The 24,253-nt window shown below is 35.5% G+C and overlaps 1 protein-coding gene across 2 annotated transcripts in view; it reads left to right on the top strand.

The window, feature by feature from the left end:
• The first annotated feature begins 2,951 nt into the window (after positions 1 to 2,951).
• The window catches only part of MAP9 (microtubule associated protein 9), a 37,619-nt gene continuing 16,317 nt past the window's right edge, over positions 2,952 to 24,253 (top strand). The window contains exons 1-9 of one of the 2 annotated variants that reach the window (XM_050791271.1): positions 2,952 to 3,077; positions 3,990 to 4,132; positions 4,886 to 4,970; positions 6,480 to 6,800; positions 10,985 to 11,211; positions 17,519 to 17,618; positions 19,243 to 19,490; positions 22,093 to 22,163; positions 23,703 to 23,871. In XM_050791271.1, coding sequence (XP_050647228.1) covers positions 4,058 to 4,132; positions 4,886 to 4,970; positions 6,480 to 6,800; positions 10,985 to 11,211; positions 17,519 to 17,618; positions 19,243 to 19,490; positions 22,093 to 22,163; positions 23,703 to 23,871 — 1,296 coding nt within the window. In that variant the 5' untranslated portion in view covers positions 2,952 to 3,077; positions 3,990 to 4,057. The remainder of the gene's footprint in view (positions 3,078 to 3,989; positions 4,133 to 4,885; positions 4,971 to 6,479; positions 6,801 to 10,984; positions 11,212 to 17,518; positions 17,619 to 19,242; positions 19,491 to 22,092; positions 22,164 to 23,702; positions 23,872 to 24,253) is intronic. The other variant, XM_050791272.1, reaches the window with a different exon arrangement.

The raw sequence follows: 24,253 nt of genomic DNA on the forward strand, positions 1-24,253 counted from the left end.
GGTCCCACCTAGGGGTGATGGAAGACAGTGACAGGTCAAAGCTACACATCTCTCTGATAGAATGATTGAGGTTTCTGGGACCACAGCGAGAGAGTGTTTTCATTTGCATCCATTTTTATTAGTGTTGAAACCCATATTTTTAGTAGCATGTAAATCTTAAGTTGTATGTACATCTTACGTAGCATGTAAATCCTTCGCATGGACAGTTCACAGTAGGGTTTGTGCTCCTATGAGAATCTAATGCTACCACCGATCTAACAGGAGGCAGGGCTCAGGCGGTAATGCAAGGGATAAGAAGGAGCTGTTCCTACAGCTGAAGTTTTGCTCTCTGGCTGCTGCTCACCTCCTGCTGTGCAGCCTGGTTCCTAACAGGTGGGGACCCCGATTTACCCAGTAAGCTAGATACGTTATTATGGAAATTGAAATTATTCACCCTGCACCACCCAAAATTACCTTGCACACCTACATCCACCAAAGGGTCCCGTAGCACAATTTAGGAGCTGTAGACAGTAAGCCTGGAGCTCCATTGTGCACTCCATCTTTTCACCATCCATGGGCTACCAGGCTGTGTTAATTTGCTAGGGCTGTCTTACAGACTGGCCACAGACTGGGCACCTTCAACAACAGAATCTTACTGTCTCACAGTACTGGAGGCCAAGAGTACAAAATCAAGTTGTCAGCAGGCGGGTCTCTTCTGAGGGTGGAGCAGGAAGGCTGTGTTCCAGGCCTGTCTCCTGAGGTGTGGGTGGCTGTCTTCTCCCTGTTATTCTTCATTAAGGGTGATTCTGGTGAGGGCTCAGAGGAGGAAAGCTGGACAGAATGTTTGTAGAATATGGAGGGGGCCGGGCATGGTGGCTCATGCCTGGAATTTTAACATGTTGCAAGGCTGAGGCAGGAGGATTGCTTGAGGCCAAGAGTTCAAGACCAACCTGCCCAACATAGGGAGACCCAGTCTCTAAAATAAAATAAAATAAAAGAATATGGAAGGGAAAGGTCATTCTGATAAGTCTTAGATGGAAATGAAGAACATGCTATTGGAAACTGGAGGAAAGGTGACATTTGTCACAAAGTGACAAAGAACTTGGCTGCATTGTGTTCATGTGCAAGTGTTTTGGAAGGCAAAACTTATGAATAATGAGACTGAAATTTGCTAGAAGAAATACCTAAGCAAAGTATTAAAGGAGCAGCTTGATTCTCTTGAATATGTATAGGAAAATGAAAGAAAAGAGGAAGGATTTAGAAACAGAAGTTATCATCAAAAGGGAAGCGAATTTAGAGATTTGGGAAATTTTTAGCCTTCTCAGCCTGTCCATATTTTAACAAATAAAGTGTGGAAGAGAACACAAAGGTTGTGGATCAGAATACATGGATCAGGGCTGTGCTCTTCACCAGGACAATGAAAGAGCAACCCGGAAGGCGTTTTGTGGATTGCTTGGGATGCACTCTCATCACAGGCCCATGTTGCGAGAGCATTGAGGGCAGTACAGTTTCCAAGGAAGGCCCTAGGGTGCCCTGGGGATCTTGGGGTTTGCTTCCCAGCAATCCCTGAAGTCACTGGTCCCCACATTCTGGTGTGGCACCCCTTGGTTGCTCCAAGTGTTGCTCAGGGGGCCCTGGTGCAGTGGGGGACATGATGTCACCCCTCCAGAGGGCACAGGCAGAAAATCCTTTAGCAGCATCTACGTGGTGCTAATTCTGCAGGTGTGCAGATTTTGCTTTTCCCTTATAGAAATTGTGGAGGCAATGAAGAAATTAGCAGGGATAGATGTGTAGCTGACAGTTGAAGAACCTCCTATCTGTTGATATAAGAATGTGATTGGAGCTAGAAGAGCCTCTTAGAGAATACTCAGCAGCATTGAACCAAAGGAAACAAACAAGGAAGGAGGAGAAAAGCTAAAAATGGTTCGGGAATATAGGCAAATGGTGAGATTGTTGTACAATAGTTCCCCTTTATCCACAGTATGAGCTACCTATGGTACAGTAAAATAAGATATTTTGAGAGAAAAAGAGACTACATTCATTTAACGTTTATTACAGTATGCTATAATTATTCTGTTATTTATCTTTGACTGAGCCTAGTTTACAAATTCAACTTTACCATGGGTATGTAAGCATAGGATAAAACATAGGATATATGGGGTTTAGTATTATTCATGGTTTCAGCACAGGCACTGGGGGATCTCCAAATGGATCCCTCTTGGATAAGGAGGAACTATTGTACTTTTAGGAAAAATGATTTTTAAAAAAGTATGTTGAGTTAATTTGTCCCATTCCTCTTTTTATTGAAAGACTCAGTTTTTATATCCAATGTTGTAGCTTTTAATCTTTGGGTTTTATACAACAGAAGTTAAAATAACAAGAGTTGACTTCTCTCCAGGCCCTTTGCAGCTTAGTTGCATGAAGAGCAGCATATCTAGTACCGAATACAATTTCAGGCACTCTTCCAAGTGTTCCGCTTGCATTATTTCATTCAATTTTACAGCAGCCTTTCAGTTGTCTATTATTAGTACACTTTTGTTTTCCCCCAGAAGAAGAAACTGGGTCATAAAGACCTTAACTTGGGACAATCACGTGTGTAGGAAAGGGTCACCAGGATTCAAACATGCAGTCAGAAGCAGTGTTCTGCAAACGTCACTACCGTACTATTCTGTCCCATCCACTGACACTGTACTTGGATTCAGAGAACTTCACGTCCTAACTGTGGCAAAACGACCAATGTGCTTTATCTGCAACACGTGCAGATAAGGGCCCTTACTCTATTGGCAAGAGTAAGGCTATCTGGGTGGGAGTTGGGTGGGTCCTGTCTCCTAGGCAACAACACATGCACACAAGCGGCCAATCAAGAACCCCTCTCCCAAGACCCAGGAAAGTGATGTCACTTCCTTCGTCTAGGTGGTTGCCGCAGCGACACGTTAGGCCGAAGAGCGGTGTTGGGTACCCCAGAGACCCGGTAGTAGGGAAGTCACTTCCTCCCGGAGACGCTGTTTCCTAGCAACCGCCCTCCGCCTCTGTTATTAGCCCCTCCTCCTCGCTCGGTCCAGGACCGGCTCTGCGGGCGCAGCCAGGCCCAGGCCAAGGTGAGCAGGTCCTACCCGAGGCTTGGCTCTTGGTTCTCAGGGTCGCGGGGAACTGGCCACGGGCGTCCGGGGCTGGGGACAGAAAGCGGGACCTGGGGACAGAAAGCGGGACCTGGGGACCATGGGGGATCCCGACAGAGACCGCGCTTGGGCGTGCACGGGCCTGGTGTTCGCTGGTGCTCAGCGTATGGCGTGGTGAGGAGCGGCGAGCACCCGGACGTCACCTGGCCTGGTAGGGAACGGCACCCCGGGCGCGCACCGCTATGGGCGGCCCTGCCAGGCCTCTGCTCCGAGCACGGAAACCGCGATTTTAATGCGGCTCATTGCGAAAGCTTCGTCGTTTTGTTTACTTGGCTCTCTTTAACACTTTTGTGAGAGGAAAGTGGCTTGCAATCCATATCGCTGGCTGTTTGCGGGTTAGCATTAAGATCTTTTTCTTTGAATAGCGCTATATGCAAATATATAGATACGTTTTTTTTGATGTGGTGCTTATAATTTTTACGCCGACGATCCTTTTGATGGCCTTTTAAATAAGACATGAGTAATTTTGAAGGCAATGTTATACTTTAGAAGAGAGGTGAAAAATAAGGTGTTCTATTTTAATTGGCATCATTTTGTCTTATTAACTTGTAATCATTTATTTGCAGAGTTTTTAAGTAGTTGCAAAACTATTTTAGGATATCTTCCATTTGAATTTTTATTTTAGGATATCTTCCATTTGAATTTTTTTAAAATAAGCTTGTGATAATTTGCTATTTCTTTACAAGAACTCCTTTTACATTTTTAAGTGAAGATGTAGCCCAATGTTCATATGAGATGCTTTTCTTTGACCTTTGCGGGGAGAATACAATCAAATGTAGTAAAATAAATTCTCAAGCATGCAAAGTCTGATTTGTTTTTTGTATATTTCAGCCACCATCAGAAGTTGAATTATTCTAATAATTAGCTATTTTAAAAAGGTAACGAGAAAAAAATACACTATGTCTGATGAAGTTTTTAGCACCACTTTGGCATATACAAAGAGTCCAAAAGTTACCAAAAGAACTACTTTCCAGGTAAAGTATTTTTATTTGGAATCATTTCACAGTGTAAGCACTGTATTAGATGGGTTGAAATTGGTGAGTCTAGGAACAGTCCTATATAAAGCAGGGGTAAATCTGATATTTCTTTTGAGGTTTTGCACATGATCATGTTTGGACTGCATTCAGTATTACAAACTCCCCTATATGGTTTTAAGACTGCCGAAGTAGCCTCAATACTAGTTTCCTACTAAGTTAAAAGTGGAATTGCAGCCTTAAATTGCCATTTTTATATAAAAACTTTTTTTTCTGTTGTAACATAATGTTTAAGTTTTTTTCTGTTGAGTCACTACAATTTTGAACTCAGCCTCTAAGTTTGCAATATTGATTGCATCCATTTCTGAAATATGCTGAGACAAGAGCTCTTAAAAATACCAATTTCTTTCAAAATACCAGTTTTTAATAAATTATAATCTAAATTGAGCCCCTTCTTGTTTGTTAACCTCCAGCTCTAATTATAACCCGCAATTAATTTATTTGATAATATGTGTCTCCTCTAGTTTAACTGCAAGCTGCATGAGGAAGGGCTCTTGTCTGTGATGCTCTGCATTGAGTATGAGGCATAAAGTGGGTACATGGCATAAAGTGAGCTTGCAGGAAATATTTGTTAGATGAATGAAACCTAAGTCTGAAAGCAGTTGTTAATCAAGCATTGTTTGTTTAAAGAATTACTTGTAAATATGATACTTCCATGTTTAGATGGAAATTGATTTCAGTATCTCATTTCAGGATGAGCTAATAAGAGCAATTACAGCTCGCTCAGCCAGACAAAGGAGTTCTGAATACTCAGATGACTTCGACAGTGATGAGATTGGTACGTGACAGTATGGAAACGTGAACCAGTTTTCTTCTTTTTGCTTCCTTAGTTTTGTATTTAGCCAGCCCCCCAACTACCCATCCCCTCAATCACGTATGTTAAAATAATACCTATGCAGTCACTAGTTTTAGACTTTCAACGTTTTAATTAGTAGAAAGCCACTCTTAATTTTCAAGAAGTCGTATGAGTTTTCTTGTTTTTTGTTGTTGTTGTTGTTGCTTTGTTTTGTTTTGTTTTCTGAATGTGTATATGAAAATATAAATTAATTGATGGCAGATTTGCAGTAAAAGGATGGCTGCCAGTGGTAAACCACATTGGAGAAAACAGGTTCATCTTTAAGATCAACCCTAGGAGATGCTATAGCTAGTTAGTAACTAGGTCCCACAGAACTAAACTTTGGTGCACATTAGAAGTACTTTTATAATGCTTACTATAAATCAGATTTTTTTTTTGGGCTGTGATAAGGGGTAAATTTAAAAACCACAGACTCTTCATGTTTCATATATCAGTACGATTATAATTTTGTTTCTCTTAGCTATGTAAAAATATTAATATTTTAGTTTCAGGTGTAAGCATTAAGCATATGGAATTCTAAACTTGGTGTTTTATTCTTTTTTTTTTTTTTTTTTTTTGAGATGGAGTCTCGCTCAGTCACCCAAGCCGAAGTGCAGTGGCACGATCTCGGCTCACTGCAACCTCCACCTCCCAGGTTCAAGCACTTCTCCTCCTCAGCCTCCTGAGTAGCTGGGACTCTAGGCGCCCGCCACCACGCCTAGCTCATTTTTGTATTTTTAGTAGAGACGGGGTTTCACCACATTGGCCAGGCTGGTCTCGAACTCCTGACCTTGTGATCTGCCTGCCTAGGCCTCCCAAAGTGCTGGGATTACAGGCATGAGCCACCGCGCCCAGCCTGGTGTTTTATTCTTTAAAATTTGGTGAATAGTTGTTAATGATTTCTGTAAAACCAATAATAACCACAGTTAAATCACTGCTATATAGTTAACTTAGCATTCCTTATGATTCTTAGTAAATCTAGTATTCTGGTGTGGATGGAATTGTAGTTCCAAAATTTTTATGGAAAAAAAGATAATTAGTAATTACTAATTAAATTCATCCATTCTTAATTTTATATGAGGAAGTAATTTTCAAATAAAAGTTTTACAGTCCATAACCTAATTTAAATGCTACATGGCTGATTGTTAGGGACCTTTGGATGGCTTTTTCCAGAGCAAACAGTATTTGGTTGTTTGGTACCCTAAAGACACACAATAAATACATTTTGAATAAATTAATGTAATTGGAATTTTTATTTCATAAATGTTAATGAAACATGCCTGAGTTAGCTGTGTTTTTAGAGCTGCAAGTCTATTCATAAAATACATTTGTGCGTATTCATTGTTAGAATTTTGTTTGTAGCTTTTAAGGTAAACTTTTTGATTAAGTTAACGTTACCTTGACAATTTTTAAAAATACTGTGGAAAACTTTTTTTCTTTTCAATTTTTCAGTTTCCTTAGGTGATTTTTCTGACACTTCAGCAGATGAAAATTCAGTTAATAAAAAAATGAATGACTTTCATATATCAGATGATGAAGAAAAGAATCCTTCAAAACTATCTTTTTTGAAAACCAAGAAATCAAATGGTAACATAACCAAAGATGAGCCAGTGTGTGCCATCAAAAATGATGAGGAAATGGCACCCGACGGGCGTGAAGACATCGTTGTAAAATCCTCCTCTGAATCTCAAAATAAGGACAAGGAATTTGAAAAAGACAAAATAAAAATGAAACCTAAACCCAGAATTCTTTCAATTAAAAGCACATCTTCAGGTAATTTGTTAGGATTACTGTAATTGCATTTCTTGGAAGTTTATTTTAAGATAATCAGTCCCAAAATTTTTTATATGGTAGCTAGTATATATTTAAGAAAAACAGACTTAACTTCAATTTTACAGACCTGTTGTATTTTGTCTTGCATCTAGGCTGTTGCCTGATAGAAGGCCAAAGCACCTTTAGTTATCCATAGCATCCGTAGCTGTGGATCTGCAGACAGCTAGACGTGTGAGCTTCAGTTTTGTTTGTAGGCATGGAACTGGAATGGAATGCTGTCTAATCCCTCTCACACTCCAAAGATTAGAGTTACAACAATATTGGGACTAATCTTTAAAACAATCTTTGCCATACCAACATTGTGCCAGAAAATTTTCTTGACATTTGTGTATTTGAAGGATGAGTTATGTTATTGCTGCTGCTGTTTTTTGAAGCTTCTAGGTGCTCATTAAGAGAATCTCCATTTGGTCTCTGTATTGCCTATGAAATTCTACTAAGATTCAGTTTTCCAAAGCAAAGTTCCCAGTGTGATCTGGGGTTACAGTAGTTCTCCCCACAATTATACTGAGCTTTAAGCATAAAGGAACAAAGATAGAATGAAACAGACCAAGCCCTCTCACATACTCTGGGTCACCATTCATGAACTTGTATATGCAAGGTAAAGGATTTTGTGTTTTTCAATCTTCTTTCTGTTGTATAAAGGAATTATTAGTTGATGTTAACCATCATAAAAATCTCCTTCCATATCATCAGTAAATACAGTGCTGGTAAATATTTCATACTTTGCGTATTAGATACCAGTGGTAACATCAGACAAAACTTTATTTCAGGCATGTATTGGGGAACTGCTCATTTCTTCCTGACCCCACAATCTAATTAACTTTGAAATGAGCAAAGGATGTAAGCAGAGCAAAGAACACAGAATAATGTCCAGGACACCTGGGGAAAAGCCACTGTATATTAGTTATATATGACTTCAGCAAATAAGCTTCACTATCCTCATGACGAAGAAGCTAAAAATAGCCCTCTTTCTATTCCTGCAAAATTGTTGTGAGAATTTATTGAAGTGCATCTCATAAACTATAAAAAACTACAAAAATGCAAACAGGATGCATAATGAAACAGAATTAACTTGTTAAAATGTGCCTCCCAAGTATAGTGAGTGAAATCAATGCTGCAGAGAAGAGGAACATAATTGAACTTTCTTATTACGAGAATGCGAGCATATAGCAGCTAAAAATTTGTCTGAGACAGGTGGACGTATATAATTAGAAGTTTATGGTAGACAATCAGGAAAGCAATAATCTACCTATTTCATACCTTAAAAAAATAAAAGAAAAAAAAAAACCTGTGGTACATTAAAATGGATAAGGAAATACTGTATTTTACCCACAAGGTGGCATCGGGATCCTAAATGCTCTACTTACATATGCAATGTTATGTTCAGTATGTGTAATATAAAAATTACCTAAATAGGCAATTGTATACATTGATTACCAAAAAAAGCACTTTTCTTAAAGTATAGGCATTTTTTTTCTTTTTGGGAACTTGACAGTACTTTTGGAAGTGATATTTTTTGTAGAAAACATATTAAAGTTGTCATTCTCAGGTTCTTGTAAAAATTGAGGCTAGTGTTCCTAAGATAATATCTAGCATATAGAATATATTAAGTATTTTAATGAATAAATTAATATATGAATGATTTATCTTTGAAAGAGGGAATGTGGTTCATGAGTTTATGCTCTAAATTATTTGACTTTTTTTTTTAATACAGGTTTGGAACTCAATATTTTTAATGTGGTGAGATATTGCTGAGGAGCAAGTAGTGCTTTATGAAACTATTAGAGCTTGAAGGCTTTCTCTGTCCTTGCTTGTCTTTTGTAAAAAGTATAATAACCAGACTTCATAATCACTACTGAAGTGACAGTTGCTCTATAAAATGAAAGTATTTTTTGCAGGATATGTTTTTAACACTAACATGACTGAAATCATGAACTTTGGAGTCAGGATGCTTCTCCTTTAATCTGAGATCTAAAGCCTGCTAGAGTTTGTGACTTTGGGCATGAGACCTCTTTGTTCTCATTTTATTCATCTTTAAAAATGGGACAATAGTTGCCTACCTCTAGGAGTTTGAGGCAATTAAATGAGTTAACATATTTGAAGTGCTTAGAACAGTATTGGCATAAATTTAGCACTCTATAAATGTTCTGATTATTCACTTTATTATTTGGCATTTGTTTATAAACACACTCAGCAGGTATAAAGTATCAGTCATGTGGGATGCGTAAGTTCTAGAGATCTGCTGTACAACATTGTGCCTATAGTTAACAGTACTGTCTTTTGCACTTAATGTATTAAGAAGGTAGACCTCATGTTGTGTTCTTACCACAATAATACAAAAAATGGGCTCAATACCTTCTTTTGGGCATTATATAATACTCTACTTAAACTGAGGTTCAAAAGACATGGAAGCATTTGTCAGGAGGAGAAGCAGGAAGTGGATATTCTAGGCAGGGGGATCAGCTTAGGTAAAGGTATGGTAGTAAGAGGGATTAGAGGGATTGTGGCATGTGTTCATGACAACTGTTAGCCCAGCATTTCAGAAACACAGATGACAAAATGGCTGTGGATAAGGCAGTGAAGGACAAAACCATAAAATCCCTTTTATGTTGTTCAAAGGCAGTTAAGCTTTTATTCTGTAGGATTGGATCATGGGGAGCCATTGAAGAATTTTGTAGAGAGGAGTGATGTGATCTGATTTGCATTTTGTAAATATCATGGAAGCAGTAATCTAGGAAAGAGTGGGTAAGGACCCGACAGTAGGGATGTAGAAAGTGGAATAAATGAGATATTTGGCAAGTAGAATCGATAGGATATATTGATACTTTGGATTTAGGGGATAATAGAGGGAGGAATCTAGGACCCTTGGATTTGGGGTTGAACATTTGGCTGGAGTTTAGGAGATAGCTAAAATTGTCAAGGAAATATTTATAATAATACCAACTTGGTATGGTTGTGGAATCTTCTGGCAGCGTTCATAAGCCTGTTTGTAGGTAAATGGGAGGAAGATGTTAATTAGAACAGTTTTGAAGTTTAGAGAAATGCATTTGTAGAACAATAGAAACATAAATGTGTATAGCAGGTAAAATTCAGGCAAAAAATATATACATGGAAAGTCTTCCCATTATGTTTCAAATGCTGGAGGCATATCAGCATTAGATTCTTGTTTTAAACTTGGAAGTAATGGAAATAGTGAAATTTTAATAACTGCTAAAGAAGTTTTATTGACTCAGAACAATTAACTCATAAAAGATTTCTTCCTCTAGTGAGAGTTAGCACTCCTATCCCTTGGGTGCCAACATCATCATCTTGATCCTTATAATAGCACTTACCTTTGTAATTTTGTTTAGAAAAATCAACCTGTAAAGTCCCTGGACAGGTCCATTGCTGCTTTGTTGATTATGAGGTTTAGTAATGTGTACAGGGCTTGGTACTCAAAGAGTTGATGGATGAACCTCTTCATTTTATAGTGGTAGAAACTGGGGCAAGATTTTGTTTTGTTTTTTAACATTTTTTTTGAATACTATAGGAGTTAATGTTGAAGAGTTAACTTCTTGTGAAACTAAACTATAGTGGTTACTTTCAGGATGACAACTTTTTTTTTACTTTGTTTTTTATTTGTTTGTTTTTGTTTTTTGTTTTTGAGATGGAGTTTTGCTATTGTTGCCTAGACTGGAGTTCAATGATATGATCTAGATCTCGGCTCACTGCAACCTCAGACTCCTGGGTTCAAGCAATTATCCTGCCTCAGCCTCCTGAGTAGCTGGGATTACAGGCATGAGCTACCACGCCCAGCTAATTTTTTTGTATTTTTAGTAGAGATGGGGTTTCACCATGTTAGCCAGGCTGGTCTCAAACTCCTGACCTCGTGATCTGCCCACCTCGGCCTCCCAAAGTGCTGGGATTACAGGCATGGGCCACTGCATTTGGCCTGATTATTAACTATCATTTATTTGTGACTTATTAGAGCTCTGTATAGAGAAGAGTTGTGGGCTTCATCTGGACTCTTCAGGACAGAGAGCGAAGGGGCATGGGCACAGGAGGGAAGTATGGTAGCACCCAGAGAGATAGATAAAGCCATGGTCATTTTTTTGTACACATGCTTTAAGCATTTTATTTTTCAGCAGAAAACAACAGCCTTGACACAGATGATCACTTTAAACCATCACCTCGGCCAAGGAGTATGTTAAAAAGGAATAGTCACAGAGAAGAGAAAGATGGACTAGAAGATAAAGAAACTGCCCTCAGTGAAGAATTGGAGTTACATTCTGCACCTTCTTCCCCTCCAATACCGAATGGCACACAAGTAGAAGCTGAGAAAAAAGCATTCTCTGAACACCTTGATCCTGAGGTTAGCACTACCACTAAACTGCTGCATTGTGTTCTTGAATTTGTGCTTTTTTATCTGATTATGAAAAAGAGAAGGAGAGAATGAATTTGTGTGTGTGTGTGTGTTTTACATATTTTCTTCTGCAACTGATAAGGAAATAATTTTTAAAAATATACTGTATTCCACCGAATCTAAAACTGCACCAATTATAAAATGTAGCATTATTTTACATACCACTAAGGAAGAAGGAAATGCATACAATTAAACTATAACACACCACTGATTGTAGAGTTTATCCAGTTTTAGAGAAAGTAAAATGTCAAAAAATGTTGCTTTTCTGAATCTATATAATAGTGTTTATCTTTAATAATTTTTTAAATTTATGTATCTTTAAATTATGGAATTTATGGCTAAGAACAATATAGTCAGTGTCATTTTATTTATTTGATTTTATTCACTCAACAAATGTGTGTTGAATGTTCATGAAACTGTTCTGCGTTCTTTCGGTTATGTTCCAATAGCATTAAATGTGGCCTTTCAGGTTTCTATCAGGAAGTTTACTATGCATTGTTATTAAGGGAGAACACTTCGTTTTTCTCTTTGTATTTCATTATGAGAAGCAAATTTTCCCTTATGAACATTTCAGAAGGGAAAAGTACAGGAAGAACATTTCTTCCCCGTAATTTGCTTGGACAGATTAGGGAACTGCATGCCACCTGGCCAAGCTTCTTTCTTTTTCTCATCGCTTGTCTGCAGTGTTGGTGTGTAAGGATCTGCTCCCTGGGAGGTGAGGCAGAAGGCGCGGAGAGGAGCTCCTTTCTGCTCTGACTAAATGGGGGAACCCCCCAATTCAGACCGAAAGTATTAGGAAGCACAATAGGTTATCGATTCAAATCTTGTTCTGCAGTTGAACTTTACCAGTAAAACTGACAATTTGATATACGCCTAACTGACACCACCATGCTGTTTCTTAATTTGTTCTGAAAACCAGAAGAAGAAACCCAAGCAATTACTTTATATTTAAGAAAATTATCTGGTCAGTTGAATATTGTGCTAGTTTCTTGTAGCTGCTGTAACAAATTGCCACAGACTTAAAACAACAGAAATGTATTCTCTCGGTTCTGGAGGCCAGAAGTCCGAAATCAAGGTGTTTGCAGGGCCATGTTCCTCTGAAGGCATCATGGAAGAATCCTTCCTTGCCTCTTCCAGCTTCTTTCTGGTGGTTGGCAGCAGTCCATTAGCATTCCTTGGCTTGTAGCTGCATCATTCCCATCCCTGCCTTCATCCCATGTGGCCTTCTTCCCTGTGTTTTCTCTGCGTCTCTGTGTCTCTTCTTTCTCTTAAAAAAAAGATACCAGGCATTGGATTTAGGGCCCACCCTAATTGAGTGTGTCCTCATCTTAACTGTTTAAACCTGTAAACACCTTATTTCCTAAGAAAGTCGTATTTTGAGGTTCTAGATGACCATGAATTTTGGTGCATTAATGTTCATATGTTAAACCTAGCATTCCTGGGATAAACTCTGGTTAGTCATGGTGCAATATTTTATTGTGGAATTTGATTTGTTAAAATTGTGTTAAGATGTTTGCATCTATATTTATGAAGGCTATTGGTCGGTAATTTTTTCTTACAATGTTACCATCAGGCTTGGGTATCAAATGAGTTGGGGAATGTCTTTTCTTCCTTTATTCTATAAAGGTTTGGTATTTTTTTTTTTCTTAATTGTACTGGTGAGAGGATTCACCAGTACAATTATCTGGGCCTGGAATTTTCTGTGTGGGGACATCTTTGTCATTAAATTTGATTTTTTAGATAGATATTTCAGTACTCAGTTTTCTGTTTTACCAGTTTGGTAATTGTGTCTATCAAGAAGTTTGTCCATTTCATCTGATATGTTGAGTTTATAAACATAGTTGTTCATGATAGTACCACATTCTTTTGTTGACTGTAAGATTATCATGACATTTCATTTTTTATTTCTAACATATATAATTTGTGTTTTCTGTCTTTCCTGCTAAATCTTGATAGGCATTGCTTAGTTTCATTAAACTTTTTTAAGAACCACTTTGGCCTTGTTATATGTTGGTGCAAAAATAATTGCAGTTTTGGCCATTACTTTCAGTGACAAAAACCGCAATCATTTTGCACCAACCTAATAATTTTCTCTATTGTTTGTTTCCAGCTTCATTAATTTTTAGTATTATTTCTTTTGGTTTAATTTGCTTATCTTTAGATTTGAAAATTTTCTCACTCATTTTTAAGATTTTCATGTTTTCTGCTAAACCTGTTGAAAGATGTAAACTTTCTTCTTTGTACTGCTTTAGTGGCCCCAATTTTTTGATGCCTTTTATTTTTATTATCATTTCTTTAAATATATATTCTAACTTCCCTTGTGATCTCCTGTTTTAGAAATTCATTTTTTTACTTGAAAAATAATAATTGTACATGGGGTACATAGTGATTTTTCGATACATATAATATATAGTGATCATTGTGATCTCTTTTTTGACCAGTTGGTTATTTTGTGGTGATTTATTTTATTTTCAAATACTTGGTTCTTCTCTACATATACTTTTCTGTTAATTATAAGTTAATTTTGTTATGGTCCAGATAATGTATCTTACGTGATTTCAAATTTTTACAAATTATTATTATTATTTCTAAATGGCCCAAGATAGTGTATCTTGTGGAAGTCTCATTTGCATTTGCAAAGTAGATGTGTTCTCCAGGTGCTGAATATAATGTTGTGTAGTTGAAGTTTGGTCAACATGGTTGGTAATATCATGCAGATCTTCTTTAGCCTTACTGATTTTTCATCTAATTTGTTTACCAGTTACCAACTTAGGGGTATTAAAATATCCAGTTATGTTTGTGGGTTTGTTTATACTTCTCTTTAGTTCTGTTAGTATTTTATAACTTTGTTATCAGGCACATACATATTTATTATTATTATGTTTTGAGCATTATGAAATGTCTCTACCTCTGGTAATATTCCTTTCCTTAGGTTGTAGATTGTTTTGTCTAATACTTCAGCTTTCTTATGACAAGTGTTTCCATGGTATATTTTTTCTATCTTTTCTCTTTCAAACTAATTCTGTCTTTCATTTAAGTGAATCTCTTACAATAAGGGTTTGGTGTCACTTTTTTTTTTAAATTATACTTTAAGTTCTAGGGTACATGTGCACAAGGTGCAGGTTTGTTACTAAACTATCGCAAGAACAGAAAACCAAATACCACATGTTCTTACTCATAGGTGGGAACTGAACAATGAGAACACTTGGACACAGGAAGGGGAACATCACACACCTGGTGTCACTTTTTTATTAAGTCTGGCAATCTGTACCTTTTAATGTAGTGTTTAGTCCATTTATGAATATTTTGTCAATTTACTTTTAATGTAAATACTGATATGGTTGGATTTAGGAGCAATTTGTTTCTCTTTATTTTCTATTTATCTTTTTTAAAAATTATTATTTTTATTGTTGTTTCTCCTTTCTTGCCTTTTTTTGAGGAGATAATCATGAGTTTTTTAGTTTTTTATTTTTATTATTATTGACCTTTTATCTATATCTGTTTGCATTATATTTTTCAGAGTTGATCAGTGGATTAAAGAATACATCTAAACATTATCACAGTCTATTTAGAATTGATACGGTATTGTTTCACATTTGATATAAAAATATAGTTCCATATACTCCTGCATCCATTGTGCTATTGTCATTTATATCTACATATCATATAATCCCCACAATAAAGTTATAACTTTTCTTTAAAGAGCCCTTTAAGTTTTTTCTATTAGACTTTTAAATAAAGAAGGCTAGAATATATATTATATATCTATTGTATTATATATTGTATATATTATAGATAACATTCTATTGCTAAATATATTATAGATAATACATATTTGTAGATAATATCTATATATAGATAATATATTCTATTCTCATATATTATGTAGATATATATAGATAACATATCTATAAATATAGATAATATATATCTATAGATAATATATATCTATAAATATATAGAGATAATATATATCTATAAATATATACAATTTCTAGGGATCTTCATTTCTTCCTGTAGATTCAGATTATCATTTTGTGCCCTGTCAGTCTTACAAACTTATTTTACATTTCTTATAATACAGGTTTACTAGTGATGGATTTTTCTCAGTCTTTGCTTTTCTAAAAGTATTTGTCTCATCTTTGTTTTCAAAGGGTGGGTGATGTGATTATATCCTTCTTGTCTAATAGCTGCCTCCTTCTACCTCCAGCTCTTTATAGGTTTCCATTTTTATTGGCCTCTCTTGTAATCATTTATTTCATTGTCCTTTCTATATAATGTGTTGATTTCATCTGAATGCTTTCAGGAATTTTACTCAAGATTGTGGTTTTTATCTTTTAATTACAGCAATTTGACTATATGGTGCCTAGGTCTAGCTTTCTTTATGTTTATTCTGCTTGACGTTTGTTGAGCTTTCCAAACATGTAAGTTGATACTGTCTGTGAAATGGGAAGATTATTTTTTCCCACCCTATTTTTCTCCCTCTCCTTTTGGTACTGTAGTTACACATGCATTGAAATTTTTAGTATATCTCACTGATCTCTGAGATTCTGTTTATATTTCTTAAATTTTTTTCCTCTTTGTTTTTCATTTAATAACTTGTGTTACTCAGTCTTCAGGTTTACTGATTGCAGTCCAGAGAATGTATCTTTTATGATTTCAAATTGTATGAAATTGTCTTGTTTTGTTTTAATGGCCCAGCATAAGTGTATATTGTGAAAGTTCCATTTGCAGTTGCAAAGTATAAGTGTTCTCCAGGTGAATTTTTTATTTCACTTACTGTGGTGTTCAACTTTAGATTTTTCCATTGGTATTTTTTATATTTTTTATATCTCTGATAAAATCCCCCATCTTTTCAGCCATCATGCATATATTTTCCCCGAAGTGCTTGAACATATTTATAATAGCTACTTTAAAGTCCTGTCCGCTAACTGTAAAATGTGAGTCATCTCTGGGTTGCTTCCTACTGACCATTCTCTTTTTTTTGTTTGTTTGTTTTTTTAAATAAGTGCCACCATTTTCTGTTTCTTTATCTAGTGACTTTTGATTGAATACTAGGTGTTGTGAATGATATTTTGTAGAGATTCTCGATTCTTTTATGTCCCTCCAAACACATTTTCTAGCAAGCAGATATCATCGCTGGACACAAATTCCCAATCTTGTTTCTCCTGCAATGGATATCAGCTGAAATTTCTGCTTAATTCTTTTCAGTTTCTAGCTTCTATGCTTTCACAGGATCCTCTGAGGTCTCCCTTATGCCACAAATAGAGGTGGTAAAGGTTTTTGGTGAATTTCATATGCAGATTTTGTGGTCACTGTCCTCTACTATTTTCCACATTGGCTGATCTCGTGGTCCTAGACTCTATCCTCTGTCCCCTCAAGTCATTCCACCAAGGCTGTAGCCTTCTATTACTGGAGCTGCATAGAGTAGAGAATGCCTTCTGGCAAAAAGCTACTAATTTGCAGATCTCCTCAGGTGAAGCTTTGTCTTTCAGGGTAGACTCCAGTGTCTCAGCACTTCTTCCATTTTCTCAAATGCTTTCTCTCCATTGCTTTTGACATATAATTTCCTTTGTACCCATAAAATATTGCTGGGAAAGAAAATTAAAGGATTTGTACAACAAAGTGGAACTTCTTACATTATAATATCATCACCTTTAGGCTAGATGATTCTATGAAGAAATGTTTACCTTAGATACACAAGTAGAATCATTGCATTTCAGATATAATTTTCAGAATTTTGAGGAAAACTCAAGTGCATGCAGTCTATGTGCTTTTCCTATCTAAAATATTTGGAAGTAGCTGCTTACTTGATTTTATTAAATGTTTTCATTTGGATAACTAGTAATACTTGCTTGGAACTAAAGTATTTACCTGTCTTCTTTATGCTTTCCTTCAAAGGATAATTGTAGGAAGAGCTATCAAAATCAAATCTTGGCCTTAAATATTTATAAGAAATGTGTTTTTAAAGTAATAGGAGTTTTGAAAATTGGTAAAAACAAATAGAGAGGTGGTGGTAGTTAGATAAAGAACTTGAATAACTCTTTCAGTGACCCCTTTTATTGACCAAGACATCAAGGCTTGAAAGTAAAGCATACTCACCTCCACTGGCTTGTCACACTTTGTGTTTCAGCAACAAATGACTAATAATGCAGATTTCAGAGTTACGCACTATTTTAATTTGTAGTTTTAATAATGCTATTGTTCCCTAAAATGTTAATTACTAAACTTACATGGGAAATGTATTTTTTTGCAGAAACAGGATTCATGCTTAACAAGTCTATCATCATCATCACTTAAACAAATTCTTGGAGATTGTTTTTCACCAGGATCTGAGGGAAACACATCTGTAAAAGGTGGTTATATATAATAATTATATCTTATTTGTGAACTCTGTACTACTTAGACTCCTGTTTGTAAGAGAAATAATACTTCCTATAATTGCAAGAGAAATGCATGTTTTTATGAGTTTGAGTTTTAATCCTGATCATGTAGTTAACTAACTGTGATTTTGGATGCAGAACTTAATCTCTCAGGGCCTCAATTTCCCTAAGTTATATTATCTGTCTCATAAGGTCATTATGAAAATTAAGTGATATAGTGCATTTTAGCCATTAGCCTAGTTCACAGCCCACGTGGAGTGAGCACCTGAGATAAGCTATCGTTATGTATGTGTTGCTTTGATATTCTGCAGGACAACATAATAGCTAGGTGGAATTTTAAAGTGAGACTAAGCTAGATTTGAATACAGGCACAATTACATAAACAAAGTAGCTAACCTTTCTGACCTTGTATGTTGATCTTTAAAATGGGTAAAATAAGAGTAATCTGCCTTATACAGTGGTGTAAGAATTAAACATGTAAAGCATTTACAGCAATACCATAGTAAGCACTTACTGTGATATGTGAGTTGTGAATATAATTTCTTTTCTTAGTGATATGTAGCTTAATGAAAGCTAAAAGACATAGCTATTTCTAGGTCTGAGATATGTAACAAACATTTATTAAGTGCTTACTATGTAGCATCATTTTTGTCATTTTACAGATGAGAAAAGCTGAAGTGCAGTGACTTGGGAAAACACCCAAGGTCAGTGATGGAGCCATAGTTAAATCTTGAGCTCCAAAGTTCTTGTTCTTTTCACTGATTAGATTAACAGCTCCAAAGAATCCAGTAGTGAATTGAGTGATTTTAAGCCCATCGTACCTCAAAAGAAATTTCAAAAAATGGTCATAGTGAAACCAACAGAATTAAGACTTTTGATAGTGAAGATTCAGGTTTAGCTAGGAGGTGGATCTTGGTAGAACTGAAAGTTGGTGATCCCATTCTAAAATGTGGTAGAATCAGAATAGTAGAAGCAATTCTGTAAGTGCAAAACTGAACCTTCTTATGCCAGAGCTTGAGCCTGTTACTTGGAGCACAGAGAGGATAAGCAATAGTCTTTATTGCTGCTTATGGTATCAGAGGCGGTACTGCATCTTGGTGAGATGAAACTCACTAGAGGCTGTGTAAAATTGCATTAATTCGTGGTTCTTTCTGCATCTATACAATTCAACAGTTGTATTACAAATAACTACAGTAGCCTAGAGAGGTGTGACACCTTCTTATGCAGCCTGTTGTTCCAGCTGAGAAACTCAGGCTTTAGAGCTGAACAAATACTGTCATCTCACTTGCTTGGTTTGTATGTCAACAAGCTCTTTTGACGTGTCTTTGTTTTAGGGTAGTTATTCCATTCTGTTTATTAATATGCTATTTTTCTAAGTACTAGATTTGGTAAGTGCTTCATTAGTTAAGCGTAGACTATTTTTTTTGTAAATCACTTTTGAAAAAAGTTTGTGCAAGTTTAATATGATAGTTTTCTTCATATTTTGCAGGAAAAAAAGTTTATAGATAGTCCTCCTTTAAAAGAAAGCAAATGAATCTGGTATTTACCTTATTAATTCAGAAGGGGGTTTTAATGCTATTACTCTGTCTCAAAATAGATCCAAATGAAGAAATCACTGAAAACCATAATTCCTTGAAATCCGATGAAAATAAAGAGAATTCATTTTCAGCAGACCATGTAACTACTGCATTTGAGAAATCCAAGCAAAGTCAAGTGACTGCTGATGACCTTGAAGAAGAAAAGGCAAAAGCAGAACTGATTATGGATGTTGAGAGAACAGTTGATCCACTACTATCTAAATCTCAGAGTATCTTAACATCTACCAGTGCAACAGTGTCTTCAAAGGTATTTGTAAAAATTCATACCTTTCATACTACAGCTTAAAACTTGAAACAGAACTTTAAGAAATTTTATCTTCTGTGTTATATACTTCTGAATTACCAGTGGAAAATTTATCTTTTGATAGTGGTATTATATTGTCACATGGTTCTTTCTTAATCCAGTAAAATTTCACTTTAAGGAAAGTTTGTAGTGAATTTAATAAAACCCAGTGTTTAAAATTTATCAGAGGTGTATGATTATAATATACTTTTAAATATCTCAGAAATGCATACTCATAGTGTATATATTTCCATAGGTCTTCACATTTTAAAAATATAACTATCTGGAATAACTTCTGAGATTTTAAATTAGAGTTATGTTTTTGGATATCACTTTAAAACATGAAACATGTTAACAATTTTAACGAAAATCTTAAATGTTTTTCAACATCCGTGCTTCTTTAAAATAGATGGTTATCATCAGGAACATTATTATTATTATTCATATTTGATCCTTTGCCTTTATTTCCTAATTTTCAAAATAATGAGTTGGTGCCCTGGCACCTCTAGAGGTGATGAAATTGCTTTTTTTTTTTTTTTAATTCATATAAATTTAACGGGTTCAAGTGCTTTTTTGTTACATGGATATATTTGTGTAGTAGTAAAGTCAGACTTTTAGTATAAATTAAAATATACATTGTATCCATTAAGTAATTTCTCATCCCTCACCTCCCTCTCACCTTTCCTAGTCTCCATTATCTATTATTCCATACTCTATATACATGTGTACACATTATTTAGCTCCCACTTATAAGTGAGAACATGTACCATTTGACTTTCTGTTTATGATTTATTTCACTTAAGGTAATAACCTCCAGTTCCACCCACGTTGTTGTAAAAGACATTTTTTCTGTATGGCTGAATAGTATTCCAGTGTGTATGTGTGTGTGTGTGTACATTTTCTTTACCCAATCATATGTTGATGTACACTTAGGTTGATTCCATATCTTTGCTATTGTGACTAGTACTGTGATAAACATATGAGTGCAGGTATCTTTTTTATATAATGATTTATTTTCCTTTTGGCAGATACTCACAGTGGGGTTGCTGGATTGAATGGTAGTTCTATTTTTAGTTCCTTAAGAAATCCCCATACAATTTTCCATAAAGATTGTACTAATTTATATTCATAAAACCAAGAGTATATAAGCATTTCCTTTTCTCTGTGTTCTCACCGACATCTGTTACTTTTTTAACTTTTTAATAATAGATAAATATTCTGACTAGTATAATATATCTCACTGTGGTTTTAATTTGTGTTTGATGATAAGTGATGGTGAGCATTTTTTTTTTCATATGTTTCTTGGCCACTTGTATGTCTTCTTTTCAAAAAGTCTATTCACATTTTTTGCCTTCTTTTTAATGCGGTTATTTGTTTTCTGTTGTTGTTGAGGGGAACATTATTATTCTAACCTTAAGAAACAGATATGTGATTATGTAGGATTACTTGTTCCTAAACTAAATTGTGTCTGAGTGCTATACTTTAAAAATTTATGGTGTAGCATTTTCAGTCTTTGTTTCTCCTGAATTTTTCATTATCTCTTATAGCTGCAATTAACTAGCAGTGCTGTGTACTTAGTATCGGGGGAAGAAAACAGCGCTAGCTGAAAATTTGTGTTTGAGCAATACTTTTATAATATAAAATACAAGTTTTCTTAACGTTTATGGAGAAGGTTCATTAAGCCATGTGCCAGGTATATCATCCTTAGCTACGTTCCTTAGGAAAAAAACACTGACGAGTTAGGGATGTGTTTATATCTGTGCTCTCACTTTACCACTAGCACCCATCAGTCTACGTAAAGTAGAAAAGTTATTCCTTACAAGGAGAAAGGATATTCTGGAGTTTATAGACAGGATTGTAGAATGTCTAATAGAGGCAATTCTAAATTAGAACAGGCAATTTATATGTAAGAAGTAAGGTTGTAACGTATTTCTTTTGACTGGACCCTTGGCTTCATTCTTATTCTCTACTGAGTGGCCTTTTCTAAACAGGAATAGAATCATTCTCCATTAAAGTCTTTTTGTTGGTTTATCACAAGAATTCCGTCCAGACTCCTCATCGCCACCTAGTGATCGCACAAGGTTCTTCTCTGACCACGTCTTCCACTCTTCTCTGCCATTCACTATGCTTCAGCTCCATTCACCTCTCTGTTTTTCAAAGCTACCAAGCTCTGTCCCTTCTCAGGCTTTTACCACTTGCTGTTTCTTTCTTTCATAGACTTTCAAGTGGGCCCTTTGCACTCATTATCTGTCTCAGCTCTGATGTCAGCCCCTCAGGACAGCCTTCCCTGATCAACTTCTTCAGCCCCACTCTGGTCATTCTCTGTCGCTGTACACTATTTTATCTCCTTCATGAGTCATGTTTGCTTATATATTTATTTTTGGTCAACCATCTCTAGAATTTAATATTCTTAAGGGCATTTTATTCACTGATTTGTTCCCAGTGTCTACTGTGTTTGACACATAGTAGATGCTTAAAGAATAGTGATTTACTGGCAGTTTGGCTTCTAAGCCTAACAAAGATAGTTGTTATGAATAAATCATCTTTGGCATTTTCTGTTTAATAGAAAACAATTGAAGATAGAAATATAAAGAATAAAAAGTCAACAAATAATAGAGCATCCAGTGCATCTGCCAGGTAAGAAAGTGATCAATATTTGTCATTCATTTATGGGCTTGCATTCTAGCAAAGCTAGTTTTAATTTAACTTTCATAAAGTAAATTTCATTTGGTGTTACTGTGTTTTCTCTTTATTTGCATTTCATAAAATGAAAAGAGTAGTTACTTCGTGATAAAACTCCTTGGTTGATGATATTATTTGAAATAAAGTAATTCATAAAAAGTAAGCCTATTACTGGTTGTTTTAGTGCCTGGAATGTTTATGCAATACCTTCGCTCTCCAGGATCGTCCTAGGAATATTTTTCTTCTTTCTTAATGTCAGTGATTAGGGATTCTCTGTGCTCCACACTGCTTCTGAAATAGAGCTTCTTTCTCCTACTTTTCCTGAGACAAGCAATATAAAATGGTAATAAAGCTGAAGTCTAGCAATGATACTTATTCATTATCAAGTATCATTGTCTAACATGAGAAATTGTACTGAAAGCCTTCAGAATCTATGAACTAAGTAGGTTTATTAAAATGATTATCTATATGGCTTCATTCACACCAGTGATAATGAATGCCTAACTCATAAGTGCTAATCAAAACCTTCTGAATCTTTTAAATTATCATTAGTCAAATTATCATTAATCAAATAAAACAGAGCTAACAAGCTTTTTCTGTAAATGGCCAGTTCGTGCGCATTTTAGGCACAGTCTGTATTGGAACTACTCATTTCTGCTATTTTAACAGGAAAGCAGCCACAGGCAAAACTTAAGTGAGTGATTACAGCTATGGTGCAATAAACTTTGTATACTAAAACCGATGGCTGGCCAGATTTTCCCACCAATCCCTGAAATAGATGGTACTATTCTTTCTAATTTTATATTTGGAATGCTTCATGTAACAAAATGATGAAAGAAAATAAATATTAAAAGAGTGATTATAACCCACTTTATTGTTTTTTCCATGTAACTTGAGAAGAAGTAACATGGTCCATATTTCTTAAAAAGTTTCTAATTACAAATATTTAAATAGAGCAATCATTTTAAAGCCATATAACTTAAAGGGGACATATTTAAATTATGTCCCCTTCAACATAATTTAATACTCTTCGTATACTAAGGCTGTACATTTTACCTATATCATTTTCAAAGTAAATACAATTTGTTAAATTATAATGTAGTTTTCAATTTTTTTTTGAGATGGAGTCTCATTCTGTTGCTCAGGCTGGAGTGTAGTGGCATGATCTCTGCTCGCTGCAACCTCTGCCTCCTGGGCTCAAGCTATCCTCCCACCTCAGCCTCCAGGGTAGCTGCAACTACTGGCGTGCACGACCATGCCGGCTAGTTTTTTGTATTTTTGGTAGAGACAGGGTTTCACCATGTTGCCCAGGCTGGTCTGTAACTCCTGAGCTCAAGTCATCCATCCATTTTGGCCTTCCAAAGTGCTGGTATTACAGGTGTGAGCCATCGTGCCTGGTCAGTTTTCAAATATTATATGTGCATATTCTAACAGATCTCTCTTGTACCAAATGCAATTGTAATATTTTATCTTGATTCATTTGGATCTTTTCAGATTAATGACCTCTGAGTTTTTGAAGAAATCTAGTTCTAAAAGGAGAACTCCATCGACAACTACCTCTTCTCACTATTTAGGGACTTTAAAAGTCTTGGACCAAAAACCTTCACAGAAACAGAGCATAGAACCTGATAGAGCAGATAACATAAGGGCAGCTGTTTATCAGGTAAAAAAGGAAAATATTTTTAAGAGGAGAAGGATGATCACTTTCATAAGCCAACACTGTTTATAAAGAATAAAGCAATCCTGATAGGAAATTATGGTTTAATACTTAATTTATTGAGAAAGATTTTCCTTATAATACATGAGTAATCCATAGATATTTTACTAAATTATTTGCTTCCACACTTTTCATAACCAATCATAGTTGTTTTTAAGGAAAGAATATGCCATTACAATTTATAGAAATATAACACAAGCCAAAACATTGTAAAGTCTATATGTTTTCATTTTTTTATTCTTGAAGTTTATATGAACAAAAGGAGTTATTATGAACAAAAAGTTAGTAAATTTTTTCTTTCCTAAGATATTGTTAGGCATACATAGAA

The sequence above is a fragment of the Macaca thibetana genome, chromosome 5, assembly GCF_024542745.1.
Source record: "Macaca thibetana thibetana isolate TM-01 chromosome 5, ASM2454274v1, whole genome shotgun sequence".
Classification (NCBI taxonomy): Eukaryota; Metazoa; Chordata; class Mammalia; order Primates; family Cercopithecidae; genus Macaca; species Macaca thibetana.